At 38.5% G+C, this 14,012-nt stretch overlaps 1 protein-coding gene across 7 annotated transcripts in view; it reads left to right on the top strand.

Annotated features, from left to right (window-relative positions):
- Positions 1–8,766, top strand: part of LOC306885548 (thyroid hormone receptor beta-like) — a 128,921-nt gene extending 120,155 nt beyond the window's left edge. For all 7 annotated transcript variants that reach the window (XM_079442151.1, XM_079442149.1, XM_079442152.1 and 4 more), the window contains 2 exons: positions 418–676; positions 4,187–8,766. In XM_079442151.1, coding sequence (XP_079298277.1) covers positions 418–676; positions 4,187–4,428 — 501 coding nt within the window. In that variant the 3' untranslated portion in view covers positions 4,429–8,766. The remainder of the gene's footprint in view (positions 1–417; positions 677–4,186) is intronic.
- Positions 8,767–14,012: the final 5,246 nt, after the last annotated feature.

Consider the following 14,012-nt stretch of genomic DNA (forward strand, 5'->3'; position numbering starts at 1 on the left):
GTTATACAAATGATGATAAATATGGCAAAAGAAAGTGGCTAATTTTAGTTTTGTTGGTGTAATTTTGTTGTGGTCTGTGCTACTTGCGCGTTTCTCTATTTGGTTGTGTTTAAGTATTTGCAGTGTGTTTCTTTATTTGTTTGTGTTGTGAGCATTTGCAGCACATTTCTGTTTTTGCAGCGCGATTCTTTGTGTTGTGAGCATTCACAGCACACGTGCTGTTAAACTGATGAAGATTTGCATGTGTTTTCTGAACTCTCTCGGCCACTGTATCGATGTCCTGTAGAACAAATTCATCAAAGCAGAAAATGCATCAAAATGAGGAAATTAAATCATTTTAAAGAAGAGATTACATGTTTGGATAAACAACAGTTCATATGATGACTGATTAATGTGTAATATTGTGTCCTTGTTCAGCTGCCTTGTGAGGACCAGATCATTTTGCTGAAGGGCTGCTGTATGGAGATCATGTCTCTGCGAGCGGCTGTGCGATACGATCCCGAGAGCGAGACTCTGACGCTGAACGGGGAGATGGCCGTCACGCGGGGCCAGCTCAAGAACGGGGGTCTGGGCGTGGTCTCGGATGCCATCTTTGATCTGGGCGTCTCGCTGTCCTCCTTCAACCTGGATGATTCGGAGGTGGCGTTGCTGCAAGCCGTGATTTTGCTTTCCTCCGGTCAGTCCCATCTTCACTTTCAATCAAATCATTCATTCTTTTCTTGTCCATCACATTATGGTCAAATACACTATATTGCCAAACGTATTGGACACTGGTGTTGTTTTTGGCAGCCTGTTTTAATTTTAGTTTTAGTCTAGTCTTTGTGTGAAGCTGTCATTTTAGTTTTTATTAGTTTTAGTCACGTTCATACTCTTTTTAGTCTAGTCAAGTTTCCGTCAACTAAAAGTCTGAGCATTTTAGTCTTATTTTAGTCAGAATTATCCATGACTATTTTCATCTAGTTTTAGTCGATGAAAACTGATGACATTTAGTCTAGTTTTAGTCGAAAAAAAATTGCATTTTAGTCTCTTAGTGATGCAACTCTATTTAACCCAGTCAATATAGTATAAGTACCTAGTAGCAGTGGCATACCGTGGGGTTTTAGTCAGGGCCTTCAGTAAGCAACATGTACACATCTTACACATCTGTTACAGCTAACGCAGCTATATGCATATAATGCACATATTATGCTGCACACAGGCTAATAGATTAACTATTTTAATAGTAGGCTAGATTGGGGTCAGAAGCGCCAGACTGTCCTTGCGATGTTGAAATTGCCCCACTTTATAGTGTTCGCATCGTAGACTACTCTCTCAGGTTCAGGAAACAGTCCTCCATAAAATGCGCTGCACACACTAATATTTGGGTTGAACTGTTCTGGAACAGTGTTGTAAATATAACTTAACCACTGATTTCTAGTTGTGTCCTCTTTTGGAAGCTCAAACAAAGTACTTGTGAAAGTGCTTTCACAACGAAACACAGCATCTCCAGGACATGGCGCCGGCGGCAGCAACAATACTACAGCCAGAATAATAGTAACCTTTTCTAGTCTAACATGACAATGCATCTGTGTATAAGGCACGGTTCAAAAAGAAATGATTGATTGAGTCGGTGTGGAAGAACTTGACCGGTCTGCAGAAACCTCTGGTGTGACTTTATATGCAGACTTTGAGCCAAAAACCCTTCACCAAACACTAATGACTTGTACATATGGACACAGTTATTTTAGACATTTCCAAAACTGTTGCATCAGAGATGGAAATACAATTTTAAAATACATGAATTATGTTTCCATCTTTGTTGCCAAAGTTTTGGAAGTGCCTTTTTCTGTTCTAAAGAAGGGGGTGTCCCAATACTTTTGTCCATAAAGTGTGAAGCCGATGAATTAAAAAAAAAATTAAAAAAGGGAATTGCGACTTTTTATCTAACAGTTCTGATTTTTCTTCTCAGAATAGCATGATATAACCTGTTAATTGAGTTATAAATTCACAATTGCGAATTATACAGTCATAATTGCAGGATATAAAGACAGAATTGCTAGATACTGCTTAGAAAGTCAGAATTGCATAATATAAACTCGTAATTGTGAAAAATTCTGATTTATTTTCTTACAATTCTGATTTTTCTTGCAATAGAGCATTTATACAGCATCTCACAATTCTGACTTTTCTTCTTTCAATTCTAACTTTTCTCAGAAATGTGATATAAACAGGTCATTCTGTATTATAAAAAAAGTCTTGTTATATCTCGCATTTCTGAGTTTATAACACAATTATGAGTTTATATCATGCAATTATGAGAAAAAATTCAGAATTGTGAGATAAGTCTCAATTACCTTTATTTTTATTCAGTGGCAGAAACCAGCTTTCATAGTTGTCTTCTGTGGATTTCTACTTATAAGATATTGGGTTGAAGCGCATTTATGTGACACCTTCATAATCAAAACATGACCAAATTGCAATAAATATAAGAATATATGGTCACACTTTATTTTAAGGTACGATTCTCACTATTAACAAACCATTAACTACAACGTTTGCCTCAATAAACTATTGATTTGCTGCTTATTAATAGTTAGTGCGGTAGTAGTTAAATTTAGGTGTTAGGTGGATTAGGCATGTAGAATATGATCATGCAGAATATGTGCTTTATAAGTACTAATAAATAGCTAATATGTTAATAATAGACATGCTAATAAGCAACTAGTTAATAGTGAGAATTGGTCCCTATACTAAAGTGTTTCTGAATATCCTTATGCATGTAAATGCAGTCAAAGAGAGAAGCATGCATGTCTTAAAGAAGGATTTAGTATAACTAAAATGATCATTTTGAGCAGTGAAAAAGTCTTATGAACTACTAGATCCGGTGAACCTGAGAAAGAGGAGTCTCTGCTCTCCTTCATGAGCGATTAATGCCGGTTGTCAATACTAGCCGTGACTTCCACCCAGGAGTCTGTTTAAAAGCTATTAGGCCAGCTGCAGCGGCTGTTCCTGAGTGCGATTACCCAGGATTACACAGGCCACTGAGGGGAAACCACTTAATAACGCTATTAAAACAGGATTACACTTCAACTGCGAATGTCACGATCAATAGGTAAAGACTTCAGTGGCCACGTCCAACCCTGTACAGATCTGTTATCGATTCCTGCTGTCTAAACAGATTGTCCAGTGTTACAGCTGATCAATGACTATAGTGTAATCTTTGGACAATTAACTAGTGTCATAGAGGTCTTTATTTGATTTGGGGGTTTTTTGCATTAACACATGGAACATTTCTAGTACTGTAACAAATCAGCTACTAGTAATTTTAGACTGGCTTTTTGAGAAAGTGTTTTGTTTGTCCATACATCGGAAGTTAATTTTGACTTGTGTGTGAACTACCCCTTTAAAACAACAGGCTGGTCTTCACACATGCTTTTCTTCTGGAAGTTGAGTGACTCAAAATAGAACAGGAAAAAGGAAAAATCACAAGGCATCACCATCAAGCTCTTGCTTAATTTAAAGGGATAGTTCACCTTAAAATGAAAATTGTGTCATTAATTACTCACCCTCATGTCGTTCCAAACCCGTGAGACCTTCGTTCCTCTTCGGATCACAAATTAAGAAATGTCTTGATGAAATCTGAGAGCTCTCTGTCCCTACATAGACAGCAAGGCTCCTTAAACGATCAAGGCTCAGAAATATAACAAGGAGATCGTTAAATTAGTCCATGTGACATCAGGGGTTCAACTGTAATTTAGGGTTAGGGTTACATTGTTGTTTACGCTTTGATCTGAAGGTAAACCATGCATACGTTGTTTAAGTATGTGATACTCTCGAAAATGGCACTATAGGGTGATAGGAGACTAATTGTTGAATAAAGTTGTTATTTTTGTGCACAAAAAGTATTCTTGTAGCTTCGTAAAAGTACAGTTGATCCCTTGGTGTCACATGGACTAATTTAACGATTTCCTCGCCATATTTCCTCGCCTTGACCGTGGTAGGATCCTTGCTGTCTATGGGAGGGTCAGAGAGCTCTCGGATTTCATCAATATTTTAATTTGTGTCCCGAAGATGAACGAAGGTCTTACAGGGTTGGAACGACATGAGGGTGAGTAATTAATGACACAATTTTCATTTTTTTCAACGGTTTGAATGGATTTTGAAATCAAACTCACCCGTCATCTTTTCCCCTTTATTTCGCCGACAGATCGTCCAGGTTTAACGAGCGTAGAACGGATAGAGCGCTGTCAGGAGGAGTTCCTCTTGGCCTTCGAACATTACATCAACTACCGCAAGCACAAGGTGGCTCACTTCTGGCCCAAGCTGCTGATGAAGGTGACAGACCTGCGCATGATTGGTGCCTGCCATGCCAGCCGCTTCCTGCACATGAAGGTGGAGTGTCCCACGGAGCTCTTTCCGCCCCTCTTCCTGGAAGTGTTCGAAGACTGACAGCCAACCAGTCAGGCCAAGCTGCTCCCACCAACACGACCTCCACAGATCCGACCTCCCTCAGACTCCCTGTTCCCGGTCACACGACTCTGTTCTAGCACTACTGAGCGTCATTTCATTCCAGTTTTAGGAGTAGCTCTCTGGCCTATTTTGAATGGAACCATTCCTTTTACAAAGCGGGTACATGTGAATAGCGTTACAATTTTTTTTTCTTTCACTCTTTGTAAAAAGAAAAATCAGCTTTGTGTTAATCTAGGGTTTTTTCCAATGTTAAATTGTTTGATTTCTGATCGTAGTCTTTGATGCCTCTTAATGGAGATGTATGAACTATGCATTTGGGTTTCGTGTCACACGTCCAGCCTCAGAAAGGAGACAAAGAACACCACGCTGCGAAGGAGGACAGCAACATTTGGTTTCCTTTCACGTCCCTTATCTGTTGGTCTAAAGGTCTTTTCATGCTCACATTAAGCCATAAATTGTTTCTAGCTCTGGTCCAAACGCCAGTGAGCTGCCTGCCTAGACAACATTTCAAGACAAAATCCTTATATTGAGCTAAATCACAAATGAGGGCTCTTGAATATCGCAATTGTGTGTTCTAGACAAGATCATTACATGGAAAGCAAATTGTGACTTGACCCAACAGGCACAGGGCGTCGATATAACATCAGGTTGACGTTGCTTTTTGGTTGAGAATGAAAATCGGGTTGACGTCAGTATTTAACGCCAATTTGAAATTGACTTGATGTTGGTTGCACAACCTAAAAACAAATTTCCACATCAGCCGATGTCGGTATTGAACATCAAATGAACGTTGACATTACACGTTGAATTGACATTGAATTTTGGTCACCTGACGTCGCAACCGAAATGTAACCAAATATCAACGTCTTATGAGGTTGTGTGCCTGCTGGGAAACTTTCCTGCTGCTCTCGAGAGTAAAATCGCAGTAATATTACATCTCATCTGCCTCACTGCTCTTTACATTCGTTTTATCGCTCTGTACACTTGTGAATTTGCATCTCATGTTTTCTCTGACATTTTAGGAGAAACATCTAAAAAAAATAATTGTAGAAACCACTGAGAATTCCAGAAAGCAACCTCAGAGCAATAAAATGGTCTTGTGAACAGCAGGCATAAAATTACACTGCCTTCTAATGTCGGGATTTTCAAAGTTGCCGGATCGCTGTTCCTTTCACACTACACAACTGTTTTTTTTTTTATTTGCTGGGTTCACACCTTGCACAATATTTCATTGGAAAGAATCACCAACAAAGTGTCTCATTTACAAAATGCATGCATGAGTAAATCATTTCCAAAGTGATGCAGAGAATGATGACTTGAAATTTCCCTTGCTCTCTCATTGGCTGTTGGTCGTTCCAGTCCGCTATTTATCCCCTTCACTCGCAAACTTCCCTCCGTCTTGTTTACTCGGATGTACGTGATTGATTGCGTTGCATGAGTGCACACTGCTGGAGAAACCCTTGCAATGCACTGAACTGGAACGTCCTGAGCCCTTGATCATTTAGACTCCTCTATGGAGTTGGTTTATCGTTTACATTGTTCTCCTTATTAATTTGCTTGGTGCAGCATTCTATATGTATATAGGTATGCTTTGGCTGTTATAAATGTAAAAAAACAAAAAATGTATATGTTATAGAGGTGTTTGGGGTAGGGATAAATTAAATGACGTCACAATCATGTTGCATTGTGGTCTATGGAGCGGCCTGAATTGTGATCAAAATCAAGGGGGCGAGGGTCTGTCCATGTAAACTTCCCTCGTCCGGTGGGGATTCCCCCGAGGGGAAGTGCTTAGGGAAGTTTGCGAGTGCTTGTCTAAAAGTGGAGTGGAACGCGACAGGTCCAGATAATTCATTTTGGGGCATTGGCAATACATCTGTGCTTCTCTCAAATCACATCTTTGATAACGCACACAATGTGATCGAGCCTCACATCTCAGAGGTTTGTCAGTGATCTCCAGAAAACCTGGAGTCGGCCTAAAATCCTGTAGTTATACCTTGCATAAGATACCATTTTTGTTGTCCAGTATTGCAGTATTGCATTAATATAAAGGCAGTATTGCATTTGTGATGCATCCTTTGTTGTGTTGCCTACATATGCTTTTTTTTTTTTCAACGCAGCTCGCTGGGTTTTGGAATCAGAACTGTTTTCTGAAAAACACAGAAATTTCTAAATGGCAAGGTGGCATGTCAGTCTTCATGGTGGTTGTGCCCTTGAGTAAAATCCTGTTTCTTTATTACTGCACCTAAAAGCTTTTAGACAGGCAGACCTTCATGACACTGCAGTTAGAGTTCACGTAATGAGGAAATTCATGAGGTTTTATTTTTATTTTATTTTTTATTATATCTCAAATTTTGATCTCCATCAACTTTAGCCCTTAAAGAAAAGATAGCCTCTAGCCAGCAGCCACTAACGTTAACTCATTATGCCTCTTAAGGTGCCAAAAACCTCCCTGAACATCTGTTTCACTCTGTTTGGTCTTGTGTCGAGCTGCTCGGAGGAACTTGAGGTCATGATTTTTTTACCCATCCATCACTAGATCCTTTGACCCGCAGGGATGGAACTCTATTCAGTTGAACGCTTCTTCTCTTCTATAGCTGTCACATGATAGACCAAGGCAATGCTTCTGCTTGAACTTGTTGGTGCTATGAGTTTGCCGATTTATACCTCCGGGAGTGCTGTCAGTTAACCTCCAAAGTGTCTGGGCGATTGACGAGCGCAAATACACAAAACACTGAGGTCAGTGATCAACCTGCAACAAACAGAGATGCTTTCAGATGTGTCTGTGATTGTTGTTTCAGCCGTTCTCGTTTCTGTCCTGGTTTTCTTCTTTTACTGTAGTGTTTTTAATCTTTCTAGAGACGTCCTTGTGTGCTGCAAGAGAGTTAGAATCTCACATACCTCTACTGATTATCAGGAACCGCCAGAACTGTTTTGTTTTTTTTCTTTTGCTGTCAAAAGATGGACATGAATTCAGATTCTCACCTCAAAAAGCAGAGCATGTTCAATCAGTGTTTTGTTATATCGATGCCTTTTGTAAGCAATAGAATTGCTCCAGTGGTTTTACATTTTTTGGATTACACATACAAACATACACGCCAACGTAGATATTCAACAGACTCAAAGTCATTGCACAGACAATCAGTGTTCGCAGAGAGTGTTATGGAAGGAAGGAAGCAAGGGCCACAAGCCAGGGTCCAAAATGAATACTTTGCCACACCTGGCACTTTACTGTTCGCCAAGCTCCTCAACACCTTAGTTATGGTCGCTTGCTCAGACAAGCTTTGCAGAATGTCCCATGCAAACATGCCCAGGCTAAAATTTCATTTGCATTCATTTAGTTGCATAAAATAAATAAATACATGAAAACCACAATCTGTGACAGACTAGTCTTCAGTAGATTTTAATTTCTCACACAGATTCAGAATATATGTTTTTACAATTCGATTTAAATCATGCATTATGTGTATTATGCACTTGGCAAATGCTAATTTTGGACCCTGGCCACAGATCAACACATGCATGCACAGACACGGTGGGAGTCAATGCTATTTCCTCAGAGCGCACAGGTAAAAAAAAAAACACAAACGCACTACAAAAAAAAAAGATATTTATGGTGTAAAGGAAAGAGGCTGTATTTTTTCAGACTGCAGATATTTTTTACATGTTATATGCACAATATGAACATTTTTGAGCAGTTTTACAACAAGGAAACAAAAGACTGTCTTTTCTCAAAAATCTCTCACTATTCTCAAATAGAAACCAGAGTCCTGTTTTTTTTAACAATCTCTCTGTAATGATCTCTCCTTAGTGTGTGTTTCATCATTCCAAATTCATTGTTTAACCATGGTAATGACAACTAATGTATGCTATCTAATAATAATCATAACAACAACAAAGAAATCACAAAAAGCGATCCTTACTGGATGTCGGAACAAACCCTAAAGAAACTGACCAGATCTCACCAAGCTGAACTGAAAGAAATGCATCCCCAGAAACAATTACAGCACATGTACTTATGTTATGTGTCTTTTACCTGATTACTCCACAGTATGCTGGTGCCATGAATAAGTGAATTTTAATGTGAATCAGTTGTCCAACATGACAAGAAAATGTATTTTACGTTCTCTTTTTTTTACCAAAACTAACGAATTGCACAAGCCTGCTGTGTGACAGTGGAGCCTTGAATTTGAGTTTGGATCATGATGTGATTTGGATATCCTGGAAGAGACGTTGCACTAGAAAATAGTCCTGTATTTGGCAAAAGATGATGATGATATTTGCACCTAAGGTGAATAGGAGAATAAAGATGGTTTTGAGAAACCCCTGCAATATTTGCCGTGCTTTGTGAGACTCCGTATGCATTTTTTTGGCCTTTATGAATTGATTGTATATAGCAATCTTTAATGAATAGAATACATTTAGATTTGCAATATTTTGCATGACAAGCCAATCGGTTTGCACTGTCGTATATTTTAACTTGGGCTTCAGTGAATGCGCTGATGATGACCATTTCAGCAGAATGTGATTGATCACAGCTATGGTCGTCTGTCCTTGTACGTATCTGTGAAAAGACATGTGACCAGACCACAACACCGTCTATGATCACAACCAAAGTGTTTGAATAAAAACAACACATTGATAAAGATGAAACTCTATAAATAATGATATATTTAAATGGCAAACAACTATAATATCCGCTGCTGCAGAATTTCACATTAATATTTGATGTGTCCCAGAGCCTTTGATAGCTAGGATATTATGACACATATATGATAAGTTAAAAGCTTTTAAAAAAAAAAAAAAAAAAACTAAAGTTATCTTAAAAACAACCTCTATCTCTTTGTTTCATTAGTCTATTTGTACAGTTAAGCTTACTTTTTTAATATGCAAGTGCAATTAATTGTGAAAAATGTGTCCCTTTATTTTTTTTATATGTATATTACAGTCAGCTGTACTGTTGTGCAGTATGATAACCCAACTGTGACCAATCATGCAATGCACTGCAGTAAATAAATGCTAAAATATGTGTTTTATAGTATACCTTATGTTATGCTGAAATAGCTATTATGGCTCCATTAGAACATGTCTACATTATAGTAGATTGTACATACCTGTTCTCATTTCTAAAGGTTTGAATTATACCTGACTCTCTCATCATTGATCATGTGATCAACCACGGTTTAATGACAGTAGCCCTAATCTCATCAGAGACCACTCTTCTTGTTCCTGTTCTTCATCACCTTCCCCATCCGACTCATCCTCTTCCTCCCTTTGATCTCCTCCTCCTTGAACTCAGCCTCGTCCTCTGGCTCTCCCTTCAACACCCCTTACTCTGTTTGCAGCTATTATTCAAAACCTATAAATTGGCCAATTCTAAAGCCACGATTGGTTGGTGCTAAGTAATTTGTTACATTTATATAGCGCTTTTCTAGGCACTCAAAGCGCGTTACACAGTAAGGGGGGTATCTCCTCGTCCACCACCACCATCAGTAAAGAATAGAGTGGTTTGCACATGTGAGGCGCTGATGAGTTAGTGTGGCATTTTGATTGGCTGTGTTTTAATCAGAAAATCAACATATTTCCTGTTAGAATTTTGTGTGTTACATAGACAATTGTGTGTTGTGTTTTGCACAACAATATCTGCATGTTCAGAGCACAAAATAAAAAATACTTTTACTCATCTTTTACCAGAAAAACACTTTCCTAGGAGTCTGAGAGTCAGTAAATGAGTGTAACACTAATTATACAGTTTGCTGTATGTAAATTAATCAATTCTTATTAGATACCATTTAGGTTGTCTGAGTGACACAGGCATATTAAGTTATGCTTTCCAGTTGTGCACAAGTAGAGCTGGTCAGTATACAGCTTGCATGCTGCCATCTTTACTCATGTACCCACTGGTAAAACATAAAACATTTCACTGCCTTTGGACTGCTATATAGCCTACCAAATGATAAACTGAACTCAAAACTACAGAATCCACCAATAGTGGCTATAACTGCTGAACATAACTAGCTCAATCCTGCCCCCTTATGGTCTATTATCACTGAGCTGTAAGGGCAAGAAAGCAATTATTAAACAATTACAAATGATTTTTATTATTATTATTTTATGAAGTTAACTGTTAATACCAAACCTGTGCATTTGTTTTCTCATTTTGTTATTGGGTCCAATAATAAAATGAGAAAAAGTTGATGGAACCTGATATTTGTACTGATTTTCTCAAAACAGCTGCTGTACGGTAGGCCACAGTAAAAATCAAAGTTATGGACATTTAAAAGACAGACTGACACATAAAGATATTGTTGGGCATTTATAGTGGATTTCGATTCAGTTCTGAGTAAGGGACTGTAAGAAAGCAGACTCTTAGCATTAGTTATGAAGGGATTTGCACACAAATAAGAGAATTTTAAAATCATTTCTAAATGGGACAGACAGCCAATGGAGAGCCCTCGGAATAGGAGAGATGTGTTTGCTTTTACAGCTTTCCTGTAGAAATCAAGCATCATTCTGAAGCAGTTTAGAGGCGAGCAATTTATGAACATAAAAGGCTGACTTGAACATACTAAAATTAATTTGGATAGATCTGTGGAGTTCTTGAATGTTTTATGGAGTGATGTGACCAAATATTTTGCACCCATGGATCAGCAGTATGTCTGGTGCAAAAAGACAATGCTTATAAGCAGAAGAACACCATCTCCACAAGCATGGAGGTGGACCAGCCCTGTTATAGGGGTGTTCAGGAAGTGGAAATCTTGACTGTATGAAGGATATCATGGATTCTTTGAAGTGATCCAACATTGCAGTAGAGAGGTAACAGAAGCTTCTACACACTTACAGGCAGCGTTTATTGGAGGTTATAAAGAATAAAAGATTCTGCACCAAATTTGACTTTTGGGGTTGAATAATTTTGAACATTAATTTAGTTAAACATTTTTTTTGATTGAATGAAATGCTCTTGGCAGTAAAATGTCTTGCAGGTCAAGGGGGCTGAATAATTTTGATTGCAACTCTGTGTGCATATATATAACATTTGCCTCGTGTGTGTGTGTGTGTGTGTATACTTTACACTTCACATTTGAGCCCCTTTCTCCGAGAAACTCTCTGCACATCTCTGTATACATTGGATTGATTTTAAGTTTTTAACTAATGTTCTTGAAGTATGCACAAACACTAAGAAATGCTCTGGTTACTAACATAACCTCAGTTTCCTGAGATGACGGGAAGGAGTATCCCATTGACATGCATTGGGGGAAACTCCTGTTTACTCCAAATACTGAAGCCTCATTTGTTAACGTTCGTGCAGCTTTGCATTTCAATCCGCCAAGACAGGTGGAACCAACTGCCTATATAAGTTGAATGCCTTTCATCAGAATCTTTTGACTGATAAGCGACAGTGTACAGCTTAAATAGCATGGTTGCGCAATGCTCGTTATCTCAGGGAAGCAAGGCTACATTAGTAACTGGAGCATTCCCTTTCGAAACGGTCTCTCACGCTGCATGAACACCCTTTCGGCAGCAAGTCTAATAGCGCTGTGGTATATATATATATACAAAGTTCTGGCATGAAACTTGCGCACTCCGATAGATCTAACTCAGTATGACATCATTACATCATCATCACGTCACAGCAGATTGGTTCTCTTCTGTATCGGTAGCCAATGAGCTCGCTGCTCAACATTCAAATACATGACTAGTGCTTGCTGTAGCAGTTTGCAGCGTGCATCAGAAACCCTCCACCTTCCCCAGCTCCACCTGTATAGATCTGCTACCGGGTGATCATGTATGCTATGGGGGTTTTTCATATATGTTATATGCGCAGCAGCAGTATTTCTTACATGCTCACAGCAGCATGTTGTGGATGTATTGGCAGTAGAAAGTCTCAGTACTGCCGCAGCAGCGTAGCAGATCTATTCCACAAAGACCAAATACTTTAACATTGTCATGTATATTTCCATGCACATGACTCCGAGAGTTGTCATGACAGAAATGAAATATACAGCAGGTAAAATAAGTATAGAACACATCACATTTTTTCCCAGTAAATATGTTTCTAAAAGTGCTGTTGACATGAAATTTTCACCAGATGTTGGTAACAACCAAAGTAATCCATCCATACAAAGAAAATAAAACAAATACGTTCAGAAATTATGTGTAATAAAATGGAATGACAGGGAAAAAGTATTGAACTACGGAAATGTATTTAATACTTTCGTGCAAAAGCCTTTGTTGTTAATGACAGCTTCAAGATGCCTCCTGTAAGAGAAAATAGTTGCATGCGTTACTCGGGTGTGATTTCCACACAAACAGTCAAATCTCTGTGGTCCTCTTCTATGTACTCTGATCAGTAACACTTTATTTTAGGGTCTCTTAACTAGTTGCTTTTTAGCATGCATATTACTAGAATATTAGTCATTTATTAGTAGTACTTAAGCACATATTAATGCCTTATTCTACATCCCTAATCCTACCCAATACCTAAACTTAACAACTACCTTACTAACTATTAATAAGCAGCAAATGAGGAATTCATTGAGGGAAAAGTCGTAGTTAATAGTGAATAAGTGTTCCCTATTCTAAAGTGTTACCCAATCCTGGTACTGTAGGTGTTGGGACTGAAGCTAATATTAATTTCCACTGACGAGGGGCAGGATTGCTTTCTAATTACTGATAGATTTCAGCTGGTGTCTTGAATTTCCATGCATGTTTGCACCTCCCTTTCTTCATGTGTTCGATACTTTTTCCCTGTTTCATTACATTTTATTACACATAACTTAATTTCTGAACTTATTTGTTTTGTTTTCATTGTATGTATGGATTGCTTGGGTTGTTACCAACATCTGGTGAAAATTCAACAGCACCTTTAGAAATATATTTACTGAGAAAAATGGTGACGTGTTCAATACTTATTTTACCGTGTGTGTGTTAGTTAATGTTGACATTATGGTATCAGATACCCCAGGAGACCTTTCGGATATATTGTGGGCTAAAGGAGGTCCTGCAGGTCCTCCAGCTCCCATACATTGTGGGGTGGTGGTGATGTAGCGCAAACCCGCTTATTGATTGGGACGCATTGCCCTAGTCACCACTGTTGTAGCTGCTGGTCATTTGTTGCACTATTGCCCTGCGGTCGCTGTGAACAATGCATGACAGACATCAGTGAGCTGTGGACGACAGTTTGTCGTTTGGCCATCCTTGCACCACTTTTGATACATACTCACTACAGCGGCATGTAAACAAACCACAAGGTGCACTGTTTCTGAAACTGAAGTTCTGAGGCACTGTCCCATCACAGTTTGAATCTATATTGGTGGCCTTCAAATTGTCTGTGGGCCAAAAACAATCGTCTTGGTTTTGCCTTCATCTAAGGTTATTTATTTATTTTACATTAACAGAGATTTAATTGCCGATCTGCAAATAGATTTGGGTATCATCAGTGCAAACTCTGGAACTAGAAACAAAATCCTACTGTAAATCCCAAAAATACAAAATATATCTCCTATTTAATTTGTCTAAAAATATTTTCAACCATTTCAAATTTTCTGAAAACCCTACATTCCCAG

The sequence above is a fragment of the Barbus barbus genome, assembly GCF_936440315.1.
Source record: "Barbus barbus genome assembly, chromosome: 19".
NCBI classification, from domain to species: domain Eukaryota; kingdom Metazoa; phylum Chordata; class Actinopteri; order Cypriniformes; family Cyprinidae; genus Barbus; species Barbus barbus.